We start from the raw sequence: 21,317 nt of genomic DNA, 5'->3' as shown, positions 1-21,317 counted from the left end.
AAAAGCTTTTTCAATCAAAAACATCTTAACAGGCCAAGTGACATGTTAACATAGAATCCTTCTTTAATGTCACCTTTACATTTCTTGCAACCATTGATCTTGTGAGATTTTAGATTAGTTTCTGCTTGAATTTCTTTGAAGGATATCAGAATAGCCTCCCAGGGCTGCTGTTCTGATGTGAACTGTCTCATAGATACGGTACTTTGTTTCAGGATACTCCAAAGGTTCTCAATGGGGTTGAGGGCAGGGGAGGATGGTGGCTACACAGTTTCTCTCCTTTTGTGCCTATAGCAGCCAATGAGGTATTCTTTGCAGCATGAGATGGTGCATTGTCATGCATAAAGATGATTTTGCTATGGATGGCACGTAGGAAAGTATGTCAGTCAGAAACTCTGCACTTTGCCGCTCTATATATGTTTCATTTTCCTCACTGTACAGGGTGGATATTAGCACTGTGTACCTGCCGCTGTCAAAGATGGAGCAGCTATCCTCCCCTCCAACTGTGCTGCTCGGCAGTGTGATAGGAAAAGCAGAGCAAGTAACAACCACTAAACCAATAATTCTTTTTCTCATTAACCCCTATCTGACATTAGACATAATAATATGTCCCTGGGGGGTGTGCGGGCGATCGCTGCCAGGTGTCAGTTGATTCTGACAGCTGACACCCGGCACTAAGTGCCAGGAGCAGTCACAGACCGTACATGATCACAGCATTCCGGAAGCCGACAGATTGAAACCCCAAAGTAAGTGCTCAGCGTAGAGCGCTGGATAAATGTGATACAAAACGTTATGTAAATGTTCCCAATAAAAGCTTCAACTCAATCCACAAAAAAAGCAAGCCGTCACACAGGTCTGTAATCTGTTAATGGAAATATAGGGGACTTCCAAGTTACTGGTATCACAAAGGCTCTGGAAAAGTGAAATGCCTCTTCACCTGCCAAAATTCAGCAAATTCTGCTCTCCCAAATCCAAATGCCCCCTCCCTTCTGAGCCCCACAGTGTAACTTAACCACATATTGCGTTCACATTTGGCATTTCTGAAGTGACGAGAGTCCGCCTAACGTTCGGGTGCATGCCTCCAGAATCATGGGTTAGGCATAACATACTGGTGACTACAGCGTACTGGTCACTACAACGGCAGTTTGCAATTTTCACTCGGCAACATTCATTGTTGCTTGTTTCTGGAAAATACCCACAGAGTCAAAATCATCACTACACCTGTATATAAATTCTCCAAGGGGTATAGTTTCCCAAATGGGGTCAAGAGGGGATTCTGCTCTTCTAGCAATTAGGGGCTCTGTATATGGAGTCCGCAAACTGTTCTAGGAAAATCTGTGCACCAGGAGGCAAATAGCGCTCCGTCCATCCAGAGTCTCTCCGTATGGCTAAGTTTTACAGTACAGCCACATATGGGGTATTGCCACGTTAAGTAGAAATTGTGGGACAAATTTTGGTGCCATTTTTACCCACTTATGTGAAAATGTAAAATCTGGGGCTAAAACAAAATTTTGGTGGTAAAAATGTAGTTACGTTTTCACTGCCCAATGGTCTAAAATTCTGTGACATACCCATGGTGTCAATATGATCACTGCACCCCTAGATGATTTCATTGAGAGGTGTAGTTTGTAAAATTGGGTCACTTATGGGGGGGGTTCTGCTGTTCTGGCACCTCATGGGTTCTCACAGTGTGTTATGGCACCTGCAAACCATAACAGTAAAATCTGGCGCTCCTTGCCGTCTGAGCTAGCTTTGCACTGTGTCTGAATTTTTTTCCCAGATTACATGTAGGATATTGGCACACTCTGTAAAAAATGGACCCAGTTTGTTGCAAAAAACAAAAATTCCTATTGGTCCTTAGAACAATTTAAAAACTTGGGGCTTAAACAATATTTTAGTGGTAAAAATGTAATTTATTATTTCTTCACCGCTCAGTGGTATAAAACTCTGTGAGGCACATGTGGTGTCAATATGATCACTGCACCCCTAGATGAATTCATTGGGGAGTGCAGTTTGTAAAAGGAGTTCAGATATAGGGGTTTCTGTTGTTCTGACACCTCAGGGGCTCTGCCAATGTGACATGGCACCCTAAAACCATTCCAGCAAAATCTGAACTCCAATATGGCTCCTCTTCCCTTCCGAGCTTTGTACTGTGCCTCAAAAGTAGTATCCCCCCATGTATGGAGTATCGGCATACTCGGGAGAAATTGCAAAACAAATTGTATGGTATAATTTCTTTTGTTACCCTTATGAAAATGCAAAATTTGGGGCTAAGATAACATTTTTGTGAGGAAAATGTGATTTTATTATTTTCACGGCTCAACGTTATAAACTTCGGTGAAGCACCTGGAGGTTCAAGGTGCTCACCATGCATCAAAATACATTCCTTGAGGGGTCTGGTTTCCAAAATTAGGGTCACTTGTGGGGGATTTCCACTGTTTAGGCACATCAGGGGCTTTCCAAATGAGACATGACGTCCGATAATTATTCCAGGAGATTTTACATTCAAAAAGTCAAATGACGCTCCTTCCCTTCCAAGCCCTGCCGTGCACCCAAACCATAGTTTTCTCCCTCATATTGAGTATCGACATGCTCAGGAGAAATTGCACAACAAATTGTATGGTGAAATTTCTACTGTTACCCTTATGAAGATGCAATATTTTGTGCTAAAATCATATTTGTGGTGAAAATTTTATTTTTTTTTATTTTTACGGCTCAACTTTATAAACTTCTGTGAAGCACTTTAGGGTTCACTGTGCTCGCCAAACATCTACATCAGTTCCCTGAGGGGTCTAGTTTCCAAAATTATGTCACTTGTGGGGGATTTTCACTGTTTAGGCACATCAGAGGCCCTGCAAACGCACATGGCGTTCGCCTATTGTTCCAGCAAATTTTGCATTCAAAAAGTCAAATGGCGCTCCTTCCCTTCCGAGCTCTGCCGTGCACCCACACCGTGGTTTTCTCCCTCATGGGATATCTGCATGCTTAGGAGAAATTACACAACACATTTTGGGGTCCATTTTTTTCTGTTACCCTTGCCAAAATAAAAAAATTGGATCTGAAGTACATTTTTTTGTGAAAAAAAAGATAAATGTTCATTTTTTTTTCCACTTTCCAAAAATTCCTGTGAAGCACTTGAAGGGTTGATAAACTTCTTGAATGTGGTTTTGAGCACCTTGAGGGGTGCAGTTTTTAGAATTGTGTCACTTTTAAGTATCTTTTATCAGATAGACCCCTCAAAGTCACTTCAAATGTGATGCTGTCCCTCAAAAAAATAGTTTTGTAAATTTTGTTTTAAAAATGAGAAATCGCTGGTCAAATTTTAACCCTTATAGCTTCCTAACAAAAGATAATTTTGATTCCAAAATTGTACTGATGTAAAGTAGATATGTGGGAAATGTTAATCATTAAAGGGAACCTGTCACCCCGAAAATTGCGGGTGAGGTAAGCCCACCGGCATCAGGGGCTTATCTACAGCATTCTGTAATGCTGTAGATAAGCCCCCGATGTAACCTGAAAGAGGAGAAAAAGACGTTAGATTATACTCACCCAGGGGCAGTCCCGCTGCTGGTCCGGTCGGATGGGCGTCTCTGGTCCGCTGCGGCACCAAAACAAAGTACTGCAGTGCGCAGGCGCCGGAAAGGTCAGAGAGGCCCGGCGCCTGCGCACTGCAGTACTGTGTTCTGCCCTCAACAGGGCAGACAAAGTACGCCTGCACCGGAGCCATGGCTGAAGATCAGAAGAGGACATCATGGAATGAAGATGGGAGGCGCCGCAGCGGACCAGAGACGCCCATCCGACCGGACCGCCCCTGGGTGAGTATAATCTAACGTCTTTTTCTTCTCTTTCAGGTAACATCGGGGGCTTATCTACAGCATTACAGAATGCTGTAGATAAGCCCCTGATGCCGGTGGGCTTAGCTCACCCGCGATTTTCGGGGTGACAGGTTCCCTTTAAGTATTTTGTGTGACATATCTCTGCGATTTAAGGGCATGAAAATTCAAAGTTGGAAAATTGCAAAATGTTAAAAATTTTCACCAAATTTCAGTTGTTTTTTTTTCACAAACAAACGCAAGTCATATCAAAGAAATTTTACCACTAACATGAAGTACAATATGTCACAAAAAACTGTCTCAGAATCACCGGGATTCGTTGAAGTGTTCCAGAGCTATTACCTCATAAAGGGACAGTGGTCAGAATTGTAAAAATTGACCTGGTCATTAACGTTCAAACCACCCTTGGGGTTAAAGGGGTTTTCCCCACAAATAAAGTACATTTTAATTAAAAGATCTTGGAATAGTAAGAACTTCCACAACTGGTTGTGTTAAATAAAATGTTCATATGTTGAGATAATCTTATAGCTGTGTCCCTGCTGTGTACTGTGTAATGGCTGTGTCTGACCATGCAGGAATATGGTCTGATCATGCCACAGCTCCTGGGCAGGGGAGGAAGCGAAAAAGTATACAGACATTACAGCACAGGATCACAGCTGATTCTTTCTGAAAGGTAAAACATTTGCTGCTTGTTTTTAAGCAAATTTTACCTCACCGAAAGAATCAGCTGTGATCCCATGCTGTAATATCTGTGTATTTTCCTTTGCTTCCTTCCGTGCCTAGGAGGTGTGGTTTGTTCAGATCATGTTCCTTCACAGTCATACTCTTTTAGTTGTACTTTTTTAATGTATATTAAAGTGACAAAACGCTATTATCCTGTATATATTGGATTAAAGAAGCACTCCTACTCCTCCCATCAACATTTTTTTCCTCTTAATATATTGCAGTCATCATATACAGCACTGTGTACGTACAATTTCTCATTTTGCCTTTCTATCCGGTTAGTTTTTTTTTCCCATTAGGACTATGACATCATGTGATTAAAAACTGACTACTGTAGCTGAATCATTCTAAGCTCTATGTAGAAACAGGAGGTATATTTTCCCTGTATGAGTCATCAGTCACTGCGAATGCCCTGTATAATAAGAGGGTAAAAACTTTGATGGGAAGAGTGCTTTTTTAATGTGCATGTTAATAGCGTTCTGAACCTGCCTGGTGCCCGCACTTGGAGTCCCGCTGCCAGGAAGAAATTAGCTTTATTCTTCCTGGTAGCGTTCAGGTTTCGGTCATGGGGGTGGCACTGGTGAGGGTTCAGTCACCACTCTGTGTATAGAGAGCGTCAGGTGTAACCGTGCCCCCCACACTGACTGACAGCAGCTTGGCAGGAGCTGACGTCATTTCTAGCTACGTGAGAACTTTTCCCACTCTATTTTTTTCTTTAATTTATTTATGTCTTAAATACATGTACAGTAAGCTACACACCCAACGCAATGAGAGACAAAACGGAGTTAATGTCCATAAAAAATAACAAATTTTATTGGTAAATAACAACCGTAGCCATAAATATACATATCATATATCGTAATACATAGAATTACCGTATTTTTCGGACTAAAAGACGCACTTTTTCCCCCCCAAAAAAGGGGGGAAAATGGGGGGTGCGTCTAATAGTCGCAATGCAGGCTTACCTAGGTGGCAGAGGTGCGGTGGCAGAGGTCCGGTGGCAGAGGTGCGGTTGCGGGGGTGTGGCGGCAGAGGAGGCGCAGTAAGCGGGGTCCCTTTCCCCGGTATGGTGATGCAGCAGGCCCGGTATGCAGCAGAGCCGGGTGAATCCTCTTATCGGTGGTGGCGGCCATTTTCCGGAGGCCGCGCGTGCGCAGATGGAGCGCTCTGCTTCCCGGGGCTTCAGGAAAATGGCCGCCGCGATCTCCATCTGCGCACGCGCGGCCTCCCGCGGCCATTTTCCTGAAGCCCCGGGAGCAGAGCGCTTCATCTGCACACGCGCGGCCTCAGGAAGATGGCCGCGCCCACCGATAACAAGAGGATTCACCCGGCTCTGCTGCATACCGGGCCTGCTGCATCACCATACCGGGGAAAGGGACCCCGCTTCCTGCGCCTCCTCTGCTGCCACACCCCCGCCACCGCACCTCTGCCACCGGACCTCTGCCACCTAGGTAAGCCTGCATGGTACGCCAGGGACCCCTCTCACGCCATACCTCTCACTGCACCTCCTGATCCCAGCACCTCCTGATCCCAGCACCTTCTCATCCCAGCACCTCCTGATCCCAGCACCTCCTGATCCCAGCACCTCCTGATCCCAGCACCTCCTGATCCCAGCACCTTCTCATCCCAGCACCTTCTCATCCCAGCACCTTCTCATCCCAGCACCTTCTCATCCCAGCATCACCCCACCTTGCCTCCTGTGACCCTGCTCTGCCACCGCCATAAGATACTGTAAATTCGGACAATAAGACGGACCCCCATGTTATAAAAAATCTTTTTTTCTGCAATTTTCACCCCAAATTTGGGGTGCGTCTTATGGTCCGGTGCGTCTTATAGTCCGAAAAATACGGTACATACAGAAAAAAGAGGGGTGGAGGTAGCAGAGATGGAAAAAACACAGCCTGGATCCTCCTGAATGCCATATATTTCTATTTAAAGTGCATAGTGCTGTTCAAAATTAGGCCTAGGACTAGTTGTTTACATATTGTCAAGAGGTAATATGTCAGTCACTCATAAAGTGAAAGGAGCCCTGTGCACAGGCTCAACTACTGGCATTAAAGTCAATAATAGAGACAAAAATCAAAAAATCAGGGGAAATAGAGAACCCACACTAGTCCTTACCCAAGTGCTGGCAGACAGGATGTTCCACGCTGCGGCCCCAACGCGCGTTTCGCGTCAGCTTCGTCAGGGGGCACTTTAATAATATTAGAGACTTTAATGCCAGTCTCTATTATTGACTTTAATGCCAGTAGTTGAGCCTGTGCGCAGGGCTCCTTTCACTTTATGAGTGACTGACATATTACCTCTTGACAATATGTAAACAACTAGTCCTAGGCCTAATTTTGAATAGCACTATGCACTTTAAATAGAAATATATGGCATTCAGGAGGATCCAGGCTGTGTGTTTTTTCCATCTCTGCTACCTCCACCCCTCTTTTTTCTGTATGTAATTCTATGTATTACGATCTATGATATGTATATTTATGGCTACGGTTGTTATTTACCAATAAAATTTGTTATTTTTTATGGACATTAACTCTGTTTTGTCTCTCTATGCTGCCAATTATTTGGAGTGTCCTTTTGGTACTAGTAAGTTGTTATCTCCTTGGGAAGCTCCCCCACTGGGGCGTGAGCATGGTGGAGAAACTTGATAAAATATCTTTCAAATTGGGCTTTTTGTGTTATACACCCAACGCAATGATTGGATTGTATCTCACATATTTCTACCTATCTGTAAATGACATCGCGAATTCCTCTGTAAAACTAATGTTAAAATAACATTGCAGTCGGATCGCATATGCATGTCATAAGGATGTCATATGGATGGTAAGTGGTAAAAATCACATTGTACTCCCATGACACATGTCCAACTTTTCAGGAACAACATCGGACAGATTTTATTAACGCCAATGGATATGAGTCTTCACATGTATGGTGTTTTGAAGGGATAAATGGACTGCAAAAAAAACTTGCCCTACTCTGGTGCAATTTATGGAACAATCTTGCTGATTCAAGTAAATGGGTCCACAAAAAAACTGGACTACATCCAGGTTGCATCTATGTTGTATCCGTGTACTGTCCGGTTTTATTGACTGGCTGCTGCTAGTAGAGTAGTTTGGGAATTATCCATGATTTTTTTTTTCAGATTAAAAATAAGCTAAAGACTTGCAGATGGTGAAACAGACCAAAAAACAGATCCAGCACACTGATGAAAGATGGTCTATTTTTGTGAATTAACACCAACACATGAATCAGACTTTGGAGTGGCTGAGTTATAGTTCTGGCTTCAATCAAATTGGTCATGATTTAAGTGTTCAGTTTAGGATCCAAAACTCTCCAATGTAATCAAAGTAAAACCATTCTGCCCCCCAAAAAAAGTGATCCAAAATTTCCTTAGGCTGTGTGCTCATGATGCATTTTTGACCCTGCGTATTTTCACTGCATCAAACGCAGCGTCTTCCAGCTTTAGCAAAGTGGATGGGATTTATAAACCTCTCATTCCTACTGTTCTTTTTCACTCAGTGTAAATTGACCTGTGTTGCTCATGTTTCAAGCTCACAACATGTCCATTTCTCTTGCGATTACACCGAATTTTATGTGCGGAATTTCCTCATAGACTTGCTTTAGATGCGGAAAATCCACAGGCAAAAAACGCACATGTGTTTCTAGTGCTTTTCCACTGCAGAAACGCATCAAAAATGCATGTAATCCACATCTAAGTATATCAATAAAGTTTTGTCAAAGCCAAATACCAGGAAGTATCAAAAGCAAAGCAACTTTATTTATAACATGACACACCAAGAAGAGACAAAAACTGCAGCATCAAAAACGCTTTTTAAAAAAGGCATTCAAAAACGTAATGAAAATATGCAACTAAACTATAATTTATAATGGATAATAGGTATAGAAATGGTGCAAAAAATCTGAGACGTCAAAAGCTCACCAAAATCTTGTTGTGAGAAAGTAGTCTTACAGCGATGTACAATGCGCATTCCAACTTATTGCAGTTGTTAGAATTCAGTTGTTACTGGTAGAATGGCATTAATTAGAATTAGGAGCTAATTATTTTCTCACATGGGCTATACCTTTAGCCCTTTCTCGATTGGGTGACTTTCTATTTTTGTGCTTTTAATTTTTCCTCCCTTTCTTCTAAGAGCCAAAACTTTATTTTTTCTTTCCATCCACATAACTAGAGCAGTGATATTACACGGGGGGAAAAAAACGCGGTCATTTTTTTCAGTTATTTAATTGGTGAAAAAAATTAAAGTTCTGTAACACAAGAAATTATAAATGATTAATATCTGCTGCTGTAAAAAAAAAAAGGATTGTATACGGATAACAAGTGAGAAACAAAATCATCTGTGTTTTCTAGATTAAATTTGGAGCAAATTTTTTTATACGTTTGTGTGAGCCTAGTCTCCTAGGTGTGATGCTGGTATAGCATCGTTACTCCACACTCGGAACATACTGTACTATGCATGCCAGGACAAATGGAGCATTTGCAGGCTATAATTTACTACTGTATTTTTTATTTTGCAGATTCTTTGTGTATATAGTAATGTTTGAAATTTGTGTCTAAATGATCAGTAAAAGGTATGCAGGTTACCCATTGCCTGTGATGCAACGGGACATTGTATGTTTGCTTTATGTCTCAGTAGGAAATTGTTTATCTAGGGCTAAGAACAAACGGGGGGGTTATCACAAGTAGAATTTTTACATCAGTTTTTCTTATGACTGCAGGTATCATTATTTGCAACAAATTTATCAAAATGTTGCACTTTGTTGAATAAATATGGCACATTTTTAACCCCTTCAACCCCTAAAGGTACCGTCACATTTAGCGACGCTGCAGCGATCTAGACAACGATCCCGATCGCTGCAGCGTCGCTGTGTGGTCGCTGGGGAGCTGTCACAGCTGGGGAGCTGTGGTGTGCCTTGGATCATGTGCCGTTCCCTTTCTTCTCCAAACTTTTTTCTTCCCATCATTCTGGTACAGGTTGATCTTTGTCTCATCTGTCCATAGAATACTTTTCCAGAACTGAGCTGGCTTCTTGAGGTGTTTTTCTGCAAATTTAACTCTGGCCTGTCTATTTTTGGTATTGATGAATGGTTTGCATCTAGATGTGAATCCTTTGTATTTACTGTCATGGAGTCTTCTCTTTACTGTTGACTTAGAGACAGATACACCTACTTCACTGAGAGTGTTCTGGACTTCAGTTGATGTTGTGAACGGGTTCTTCTTCACCAAATTAAGTATGCGGCGATCATCCACCACTGTTGTCATCCGTGGACGCCCAGGCCTTTTTGAGTTCCCAAGCTCACCAGTCAATTCCTTTTTTCTCAGAATGTACCCAACTGTTGATTTTGCTACTCCAAGCATGTCTGCTATCTCTCTGATGGATTTTTTCTTTTTTTTCAGCCTCAGGATGTTCTGCTTCACCTCAATTGAGAGTTCCTTTGACCGCATGTTGTCTGCTCACAGCAACAGCTTCCAAATGCAAAACCACACACCTGGAATCCACCCCTGACCTTTTAACTACTTCATTGATTACAGGTTAACGAGGGAGACGCCTTCAGAGTTAATTGCAGCCCTTAGAGTCCATTGTCCAATTACTTTTGGTCCCTTGAAAAAGAGGACGCTATGCATTACAGAGCTATGATTCCTAAACCCTTTCTCCGATTTGGATGTGGAAACTATCATATTGCAGCTGGGAGTGTGCACTTTCAGCCCATATTATATATATAATTGTACTTCTGAACATGTTTTTGTAAACAGCTAAAATAACAAAACTTGTGTCACTGTCCAAATATTTCTGGCCCTAACTGTATTTCTCCATTTATCTGTAGTAAGAAACTAAATTGGATCAAAGTATAAAAAGGGTTTAACCCCTTAGCGACCGCCGATACGCCTTTTAACGGCGGCCGCTAAGGGTACTTAAACCACAGCGCCGTTAATGGCGCTGTGGAAAAAGTAAATAGCGCCCCCCAGAGTCGGATTTTCTCCGGGGTCTCGGCTGCCAGGGGTAGCCGAGACCCCAGAGAACATGATTCGGGGGGTTTTGTACCGACCCCCGCAAAAAAAAAGCGATTTCTTTTTAATTTCTCTGTCCTCCGATGTGATCGCACATCAGAGTACAGAGAAAAGGGGTCCCCGATCGCCCCCCGATACTCGCCTGTCTCCCCCGGTGCTCCTCGTGGCTCCCGATGGGCGCCGCCATCTTCAAAATGGTGGGCGCAGTGCGCCCGCCGGCCGGCCCCGGGAGCATCTTTGGCGTCTTGGCTACCGGGGGTAGCCGAGACCCCAAAGAGCATGATGGGGGTCGGTTTTACCGACCCCTGTTTTGCGATCGCCGGTAATTAACTGTTTACCGGCGACCGCAAAAAAGAAAAAAAAAAGCAAAGTGTAATTCTCTGTCCTCTGATGTGATCGCACATCAGAGGACAGAGAAATAGGGGGATTCGGGGACCCTATCATACTCACGGTGTCCCTGGGTCCTCCTCCTGCTCCTCCTGGCCGCCGGGGAAAAGAAAATGGCGGGCGCATGCGCAGTGCGCCCGCCATCTGTCTCCATCTGCCGGCCGGCAGGAGAAGAGCAGTTGGGGCTAAAATTAGGGTTATGGCTAGGATTAGCGTTAGGGCTAAATTTAGGGTTAGGGTTGGGGCTAAATTTAGGGTTAGGGTTGGCGCTAAATTTAGGGTTAGGGTTGGCGCTAAATTTAGGGTTAGGCTTCTTTCACACTTACGTCGGTACGGGGCCGTCGCAATGCATCGGCCCGACATACCGACGCGCGTTGTGAAAATTGTGCACAACGTGGGCAGCGGATGTAGTTTTTCAACACATCCGCTGCCCAATCTATGTCCTGGGGAGGAGGGGGCGGAGTTATGGCCACGCATGCGCGGTCAGAAATGGCGGATGCGATGTACAAAAAAACGTTACATTGAACTTTTTTTGTGCTGATGGTCCGCCAAAACACTGATCCAGTGCACGAGGGACGCGACGTGTGGCCATCCGTCACGATCCGTCGGCAATACAAGTCTATGGGCAAAAAACGCATCCTGCGGGTACATTTGCAGGATCCGTTTCTTGTCCAAAACGACGGATTGCGACGGATGCCAAATGATGCAAGTGTGGAAGTAGCCTTAGGGTTAGGGTTGGGGCTAAAGTTAGGGCTAGGGTTGGGGCTAAAGTTAGGGTTAGAGTTGGGATTAGGGTTAGGGTTTGGATTAGGGTTAGGGTTGGCATTAGGGTTACGCTTGGGATTAGGGTTATGTTTGGGATTAGGGTTAAGGTTAGGGTTGTGATTAGGGGTGTATTGGGATTAGGGTTAGGTTTGAGGTTAGGGTTGAGATTAGGATTAGAGGTGTGTTGGATTTAGGGTTTTGATTAGGGTTATGGTTAGGGTTGACATTAGGGTTGTTTTGGGGTAAGGGTTGTGATTATCGTTAGGGTTAGTGATTAGGATTATGGATCGGGTTGGGATTACGGTTAGGGGTGTGTTGGGGTTAAGGTTGGAGCTAGAATTGGGGGGTTTCCACTGTTTAGGTACATCAGGGGGTCTCCAAACACGACAGCCAATTTTGCGCTCAAAAAGTCAAATGGTGCTCCCTCCCTTCTGAGCTCTGCCCTGCGCCCAAACAGTGGGTTACCCCCACATATGGGGCATCAGCGTACTCGGGATAAATTGGACAACAACTTTTGGGGTCCAATTTCTCCTATTACCCTTGTGAAAATAAAAACTTGGGGGCTACAAAATCTTTTTTGTGGAAAAAAAAAATATTTTTTATTTTTATGACTCTGCATTATAAACTTCTGTGAAGCACTTGGGCATTCAAAGTTCTCACCACACATCTATATAAGTTCCTTGGGGGGTCTAGTTTCCAAAACGGGGTCACTTGTGAGGGGTTACTACTGTTTAGGTACATCAGGGGCTCTGCAAACGCAACATAACGCCCACAGGCCATTCTATCTAAGTCTGCATTCCAAAACGGCGCTCCTTCCCTTCCGAGCTCTGCCGTGCGCCCAAACAGTGGTTTACCCCACATATGGGGCATCAGCGTACTCAGGATAAATTGAACAACAACTTTAGTGGTCCAATTGCTCCTGTTACCCTTGTGAAAATAAAAACTTGGGGGCTACAATATCTTTTTTGTGGAAAAAAAAATATTTTTTATTTTCACGACTCTGCATTCTAAACTTCTGTGAAGCACATGGGCATTCAAAGTTCTCACCACACATCTAGATAAGTTCCATGAGGGGTCTAGTTTCCAAAATGGTGTCACTTGTGGGGGGTTTCCACTGTTTAGGCACATCAGGGGCTCTCCAAACGCGACATGGCGTCCGATCTCAATTCCAGACAATTCTACATTGAAAAAGTAAAACGGCACTCCTTCTCTTCCAAGCTCTGCGGTGCGCCCAAACAGTGGTTTACCCCCACATATTGGGTATCGACGTACTCAGGAGAAATTGCACTACAACTTTTGTGGTCTAATTTCTCCTGTTACCCTTGTGAAAATAAAAATTTGGGGGCAAAAAGATCATTTTTGTAGAAAAAATGCGATTTTTTTATTTTCACGGCTCAACGTTATAAACTTCTGTGAAGCACATGGGGGTTAAAAGTGCTCACCACACATCTAGATAAGTTCCTTAAGGGGTCTAGTTTCCAAAATGGTGTCAATTGTGGGGGTTTCCACTGTTTAGGCACATCAGGGGCTCTCCAAACGCAACATGGCGTCCAATCTCAATTCTAGCCAATTCTACATTGAAAAAGTAAAACGGCACTCCTTCTCTTCCAAGCTCTGCGGTGCGCCCAAACAGTGGTTTACCCCCACATATTGGGTATCGACGTATTCAGGAGAAATCGCACAACAACTTTTGTGGTCTAATTTCTCCTGTTACCCTTGTGAAAATAAGAATTTGTGGGCGAAAAGATCATTTTTGTGTAAACAAATGCGATTTTTTATTTTCACGGCTCTACGTTATAAACTTCTGTGAAGCTCTTGGGGGTTCAAAGTGCTCACCACACATCTAGATAAGTTCCTTAAGGGGTCTAGTTTACAAAATGGTGTCACTTGTGGGGGGTTTCCACTGTTTAGGCACATCAGCGGCTCTCTAAAAGTGACATGGCGTCCAATCTCAATTCCAGCCAATTCTGCATTGAAAAAGTCAAACGGCGCTCCTTCACTTCCAAGTTCTGCGGTGCGCCCAAACAGTGGTTTACCCCCACATATGGGGTATTGGCGTATTCAGGAGAAATTGCATAACAAAATTTATGGTTACATTTCTGTTTTTACACTTGTGAAAATAAAAAAAATGGTTCTGAATTAAAATGTTTGCAAAAAAAAGTTAAATGTTCATTTTTTCCTTCCACATTGTTTCAGTTCCTGTGAAGCACGTAAAGGGTTAATAAACTTCTTTAATGTGGTTTTGAGAACCTTGAGGGGTGTAGTTTTTAGAATGGTGTCACACTTCGTTATTTTCTATCATATAGACCCCTCAAAATGAATTCATAGTAACATAGTAACATAGTTAGTAAGGCCGAAAAAAGACATTTGTCCATCCAGTTCAGCCTATATTCCATCATAATAAATACCCAGATCTACGTCCTTCTACAGAACCTAATAATTGTATGATACAATATTGTTCTGCTCCAGGAAGACATCCAGGCCTCTCTTGAACCCCTCGACTGAGTTCGCCATCACCACCTCCTCAGGCAAGCAATTCCAGATTCTCACTGCCCTAACAGTAAAGAATCCTCTTCTATGTTGGTGGAAAAACCTTCTCTCCTCCAGACGCAAAGAATGCCCCCTTGTGCCCGTCACCTTCCTTGGTATAAACAGATCCTCAGCGAGATATTTGTATTGTCCCCTTATATACTTATACATGGTTATTAGATCGCCCCTCAGTCGTCTTTTTTCTAGACTAAATAATCCTAATTTCGCTAATCTATCTGGGTATTGTAGTTCTCCCATCCCCTTTATTAATTTTGTTGCCCTCCTTTGTACTCTCTCTAGTTCCATTATATCCTTCCTGAGCACCGGTGCCCAAAACTGGACACAGTACTCCATGTGCGGTCTAACTAGGGATTTGTACAGAGGCAGTATAATGCTCTCATCATGTGTATCCAGACCTCTTTTAATGCACCCCATGATCCTGTTTGCCTTGGCAGCTGCTGCCTGGCACTGGCTGCTCCAGGTAAGTTTATGATTAACTAGGATCCCCAAGTCCTTCTCCCTGTCAGATTTACCCAGTGGTTTCCCGTTCAGTGTGTAATGGTGATATTGATTCCCTCTTCCCATGTGTATAACCTTACATTTATCATTGTTAAACCTCATCTGCCACCTTTCAGCCCAAGTTTCCAACTTATCCAGATCCATCTGTAGCAGAATACTATCTTCTCTTGTATTAACTGCTTTACATAGTTTTGTATCATCTGCAAATATCAATATTTTACTGTGTAAACCTTCTACCAGATCATTAATGAATATGTTGAAGAGAACAGGTCCCAATACTGACCCCTGCGGTACCCCACTGGTCACAGCGACCCAGTTAGAGACTATACCATTTATAACCACCCTCTGCTTTCTATCACTAAGCCAGCTACTAACCCATTTACACACATTTTCCCCCAGACCAAGCATTCTCATTTTGTGTACCAACCTCTTGTGCGGCACGGTATCAAACGCTTTGGAAAAATCGAGATATACCACGTCCAATGACTCACCGTGGTCCAGCCTATAGCTTACCTCTTCATAAAAACTGATTAGATTGGTTTGACAGGAGCGATTTCTCATAAACCCATGCTGATATGGAGTTAAACAGTTATTCTCATTGAGATAATCCAGAATAACATCCCTCAGAAACCCTTCAAATATTTTACCAACAATAGAGGTTAGACTTACTGGCCTATAATTTCCAGGTTCACTTTTAGAGCCCTTTTTGAATATTGGCACCACATTTGCTATGCGCCAGTCCTGCGGAACAGACCCTGTCGCTATAGAGTCACTAAAAATAAGAAATAATGGTTTATCTATTACATTACTTAGTTCTCTTAGTACTCGTGGGTGTATGCCATCCGGACCCGGAGATTTATCTATTTTAATCTTATTTAGCCGGTTTCGCACCTCTTCTTGGGTTAGATTGGTGACCCTTAATATAGGGTTTTCATTGTTTCTTGGGATTTCACCTAGCATTTCATTTTCCACCGTGAATACCGTGGAGAAGAAGGTGTTTAATATGTTAGCTTTTTCCTCGTCATCTACAACCATTCTTTCCTCACTATTTTTTAAGGGGCCTACATTTTCAGTTTTTATTCTTTTACTATTGATATAGTTGAAAAACAGTTTGGGATTAGTTTTACTCTCCTTAGCAATGTGCTTCTCTGTTTCCTTTTTGGCAGCTTTAATTAGTTTTTTAGATAAAGTATTTTTCTCCCTATAGTTTTTTAGAGCTTCAATGGTGCCATCCTGCTTTAGTAGTGCAAATGCTTTCTTTTTACTGTTAATTGCCTGTCTTACTTCTTTGTTTAGCCACATTGGGTTTTTCCTATTTCTAGTCCTTTTATTCCCACAAGGTATAAACCGCTTACACTGCCTATTTAGGATGTTCTTAAACATTTCCCATTTATTATCTGTATTCTTATTTCTGAGGATATTGTCCCAGTCTACCAGATTAAGGGCATCTCTAAGCTGTTCAAACTTTGCCTTCCTAAAGTTCAATGTTTTTGTGACTCCCTGACAAGTCCCCCTAGTGAAAGACAGGTGAAACTGCACAATATTGTGGTCGCTATTTCCTAAATGCCCAACCACCTGCAGATTTGTTATTCTGTCAGGTCTATTAGATAGTATTAGGTCTAAAAGTGCTGCTCCTCTGGTTGGATTCTGCACCAATTGTGAAAGATAATTTTTCTTGGTTATTAGCAGAAACCTGTTGCCTTTATGGGTTTCACAGGTTTCTGTTTCCCAGTTAATATCCGGGTAGTTAAAGTCCCCCATAACCAGGACCTCATTATGCGTTGCAGCTTCATCTATCTGCTTTAGAAGTAGACTTTCCATGCTTTCTGTTATATTTGGGGGTTTGTAACAGACCCCAATGAGAATTTTGTTACCATTTTTCCCTCCATGAATTTCAACCCATATGGACTCGACATCCTCATTCCCTTCGCTAATATCCTCCCTTAAAGTGGACTTTAGACAAGACTTTACATAGAGACAAACCCCTCCTCCTCTCCGATTTTTACGATCCTTTCTAAACAGACTGTAACCCTGTAAGTTAACTGCCCAGTCATAGCTGTCATCTAACCATGTCTCGGTTATTCCCACTATGTCAAAGTTACCTGTAGATATTTCTGCTTCTAGTTCTTCCATCTTGTTTGTCAGGCTTCTGGCGTTTGCGAGCATGCAGTTTAGAGGATTTTGTTTTGTTCCAATCTCCTCACTGTGGATTGTTTTAGAAATGTTCTTACCTCCCTTCTGAGTATGTTTTCCTGGGTCGTCTTTGTTCGAGTCTAATGTTTTTCTTCCCGTCCCCTCTTCTTCTAGTTTAACGCCCTCCTGATGAGTGTAGCGAGTCTTCTGGCGAATGTGTGTTTCCCAGGTTTGTTGAGGTGTAGTCCGTCTCTGGCGAGGAGTCCATCATACCAGTAATTCACACCGTGGTCCAGGAATCCAAATCCTTGTTGTCTGCACCATCGTCTTAGCCAGTTGTTTGCATCAAGGATCCTGTTCCATCTCCTGGTGCCATGCCCGTCTACTGGTAGGATAGAAGAAAAAACTACCTGTGCATCCAGTTCCTTTACTTTCTTCCCCAACTCTTCAAAGTCCTTGCAGATTGTCGGTAGGTCCTTCCTTGCCGTGTCATTGGTGCCAACATGTATCAGAAGAAATGGGTGGACGTCCTTGGAGCTGAAGAGCTTTGGTATCCTATCGGTCACATCCTTGATCATCGCACCTGGAAGGCAGCATACTTCTCTTGCAGTTATGTCCGGTCTGCAGATGGCTGCTTCTGTGCCTCTCAGTAGTGAGTCTCCCACCACCACCACTCTTCGTTGCTTCTTGGCTGTACTTTTTGCTGTCACTTGTTGCTGTGTGCCCTTTTCTTTTTTGCTTGCTGGTATTGCTTCATTCTTAGGTGTGCCATCTTCATCCTCTACAAAGATTTGATATCGGTTCTTCAGTTGTGTGGTTGGTGATTTCTCCATGGTCTTCTTGCTTCTTTTGGTCACATGCTTCCACTCATCTGCTTTTGGAGGTTCTCTGACACTTTTTGCACCTTCTGTGACCAGTAGAGATGCTTCTGTTCTGTCTAGAAAGTCTTCATTCTCTTTGATGAGTTTCAAAGTTGCTATTCTTTCTTCCAGACCCCGCACCTTTTCTTCTAAAAGGGCCACTAGTCTACACTTCTGACAGGTGAAATTGGATTCTTCTTCTGGTCGATCTGTGAACATGTAGCACATGCTGCAGCTCACCATGTAGGTTGTCACATCTGCCATGTTGCTCCTAGATCCTGCTGACTTGCTGTGTGTTTTCCTTCTTGTGTAATCTACTCAGCCAAGCTCTCTTGCAATAATGTCCTACAGGCAAAAATTTGCGCGCCGTAAGGCGCGCGGTTTGGTGATGCTTTCGAAGCAGCTGGTCCCGGCTGTACCCAACGATCTTCTAGCTTAGGGAGACTTCGCTTCTCCCAGAAGGCACCTGGAATATGCAAATTAGCCTCCTGAAGCTTGAATCCCTGGTTTGGTGATGCTTTCGAAGCAGCTGGTCCCGGCTGTACCCAACGATCTTCTAGCTTAGGGAGACTTCGCTTCTCCCAGAAGGCACCTGGAATATGCAAATTAGCCTCCTGAAGCTTGAATCCCTGGTTTCAAATGTGATGTGGTCCCTAAAAAAAAAAGGTGTTGTAAAAATGAGAAATTGCTGGTCAACTTTTAACCCTTATAACTCCCTAACAAAAAAAAATTTTGTTTCCAAAATTGTGCTGATGTAAAGTAGACATGTGGGAAATGTTATTTATTAACTATTTTTTGTGACATATCTCTCTGATTTAAGGGCACAAAAATTTTAAAAATTTTCGCCATATTTCCATTTTTTTTCATAAATAATCGCAAGTAATATCGAAGAAATGTTACCACTAACATGAAGTACAATATGTCACACAAAAAAATCTCAGAATCAGCGGGATCCGTTGAAGCGTTCCAGAGTTATAACCTCATAAAGTGACAGTGGTCAGAATTGCAAAAATTGGCCCGGTCATTAAGTACCAAATTGGCTCTGTCACTAAGGGGTTTAAGGAAGAAATGATTAGATATTTCCTAATTTTTTGTATACTTTCTGTTAGTGTTTCTTTAATGGTAAATGCTTACAGTTATTCCATTTTCTGGCCTAGTTATCCTCTGACCAGCCTTAAATGTAGCAGAAACACAATACCACATCACTTTGTAGACCTATTAGAACCAATATCTGTCAGATTTTCATAGGTAGAGGTCATTAGTATATTTATTGGGTTTGTATTTCAGGTTTATTCTCCTCAATCTCATTTTTCTACCTTCATTACAACTATTTTGCTAAATACAAATCATTCTGGAAGTTTGTTTTTGATGAATACAGAATATTTTGCCGCCTGTCTCCATTCTCTCCCACTCAGGCGAGCATTATTTGGACGTTAGCATTTTGTTTGCACAGAGAGGGACAGGACACTGGGTCAATATTTCAGGTTACGGATTAACCAGAATATCATCCACCATTTATGGCTGAAAGCGAAGTCCTGAAACAAACTGAAGAAAACCTGTAAATACCAAGAAGTCTTTTTACCTTTAGTTATAACCTCATAAAGTGACAGTGGTCAGAATTGCAAAAATTGGCCCGGTCATTAAGTACCAAATTGGCTCTGTCACTAAGGGGTTTAAGGAAGAAATGATTAGATATTTCCTAATTTTTTGTATACTTTCTGTTAGTGTTTCTTTAATGGTAAATGCTTACAGTTATTCCATTTTCTGGCCTAGTTATCCTCTGACCAGCCTTAAATGTAGCAGAAACACAATACCACATCACTTTGTAGACCTATTAGAACCAATATCTGTCAGATTTTCATAGGTAGAGGTCATTAGTATATTTATTGGGTTTGTATTTCAGGTTTATTCTCCTCAATCTCATTTTTCTACCTTCATTACAACTATTTTGCTAAATACAAATCATTCTGGAAGTTTGTTTTTGATGAATACAGAATATTTTGCCGCCTGTCTCCATTCTCTCCCACTCAGGCGAGCATTATTTGGACGTTAGCATTTTGTTTGCACAGAGAGGGACAGGACACTGGGTCAATATTTCAGGTTACGGATTAACCAGAATATCATCCACCATTTATGGCTGAAAGCGAAGTCCTGAAACAAACTGAAGAAAACCTGTAAATACCAAGAAGTCTTTTTACCTTTAGGCTAATAAGACGGCTTCTGGATTGATGTGGAGATGAAACGTAAGTTATACAGTGTGTGCGGCGTGCGGATTAGTGTGAAAGTGAGAAATGTACACTGTGTAGTCTGGTGTGTTTGCTACTAGCCAAATACTATTACGCCAGTTACATGTGCAACAGCGATACCGTGGATAAAATAATACATTTATATCCAAATTCAATTCACATTTGGTACGTTAGATGATATATTATATGAGAAGATTGGTTTTCTAATTGTGAGGACACATAGGAAGAATGAAAGCAAGATATAAAGTATCAATAAATATAAATAGACATGGTCCCCATAACACTTTAAACATATATATTGATTTAGTTACTGTACTTTGGATGATTACCATAATTTCCTTTAACTTCTTTTCTGTTTTTTTGGGAAGAGGCAGGAGATTAGGGGTAAGGGAGTGAAACAAAAGGCACCCAATAAAAAAATGAAAAAGAAAAAAGGTAGGCTACAAAAACTTAACAATGAAGCAAAAATGTAGGGAGCCAAAATCGATACAGTCCTGTTCTTCATGGCAGCACAAAGTATTGTTTTCTAGTCTACTGTACACAATACTTTGTCTCAGATGCTGTTTATAACGGCAGATGGTTTTCTGATGCCAAAGTCATACCTTCACTTTGTTTAGAAGGAAAATGCATATATAACAATTCTCTAATTCTCTTAGGCCGGCGTCACACAAGGCGTATGAAAATACGGTCCGTTTTTTACGGCCGTAATACACAGAAATGTTCCCAAAATAGTGATCCGTATGTCATCCGTAGGCAGGGTGGTGCAGCATATTTTGCGCATGTCATCCTCTGTATGTAATCCGTATGGCATCCGTACAGCGGGATTTTCTCGCTCGCTTGCAAAACGGACATACAATGGATCCATGGGCTCAAATATTCGTTAAAACATATATACAGTCTATATATATATATATATATCTCAGTGAGACATATATATATCTATAATATAACGCTGGGAGCGTCACTCTGTCCGAAGCCTTTATAGTCTGCGCAAGCGCCGACGCAGTCGGGACCCCACAGAGTGACGCTCCCAGGAGATCGCGGTATGCATAAACACTGAACGCACACCGCGATCTCCACCGGAGAGGCAGGGACGTGCCAGGAGGATAAGTATATTCACTTGTCCCCCGTTCCAGCGCTGCGTGCGGCTCCGCCTCCCGGGTCCTCTGCCTGTGACATTCAGAGGGCGCGATGACGCGCTTAATGCGCGCCGCCCTCTGACTGAACCGTCACAGCCAGAGGACCCGGAACACGGAGCGGTATGCAGCGCTGGATCAGGGCCAGGTGAATATAG

The 21,317-nt window shown here is 42.6% G+C and overlaps 1 protein-coding gene across 2 annotated transcripts in view; it reads left to right on the top strand.

The window, feature by feature from the left end:
- Positions 1-21,317, top strand: part of PROC (protein C, inactivator of coagulation factors Va and VIIIa) — a 99,993-nt gene that overhangs the window by 4,173 nt on the left and 74,503 nt on the right. The window contains exon 1 of one of the 2 annotated variants that reach the window (XM_069768093.1): positions 19,890-20,020. The exons of the other annotated variant lie outside the window; for it this stretch is intronic. Within the exon in view, the coding sequence (XP_069624194.1) occupies positions 20,014-20,020 (7 nt within the window). The 5' untranslated portion in view covers positions 19,890-20,013. Of the gene's footprint in view, positions 1-19,889; positions 20,021-21,317 lie in introns of those variants that run through there. 2 annotated transcript variants of the gene reach the window in all.

This window comes from Ranitomeya imitator, chromosome 5, assembly GCF_032444005.1.
Source record: "Ranitomeya imitator isolate aRanImi1 chromosome 5, aRanImi1.pri, whole genome shotgun sequence".
NCBI classification, from domain to species: domain Eukaryota; kingdom Metazoa; phylum Chordata; class Amphibia; order Anura; family Dendrobatidae; genus Ranitomeya; species Ranitomeya imitator.
The sequence above is the reverse complement of the archived record's forward strand: the minus strand, read 5'-3'. Positions and strand labels throughout refer to the sequence as shown.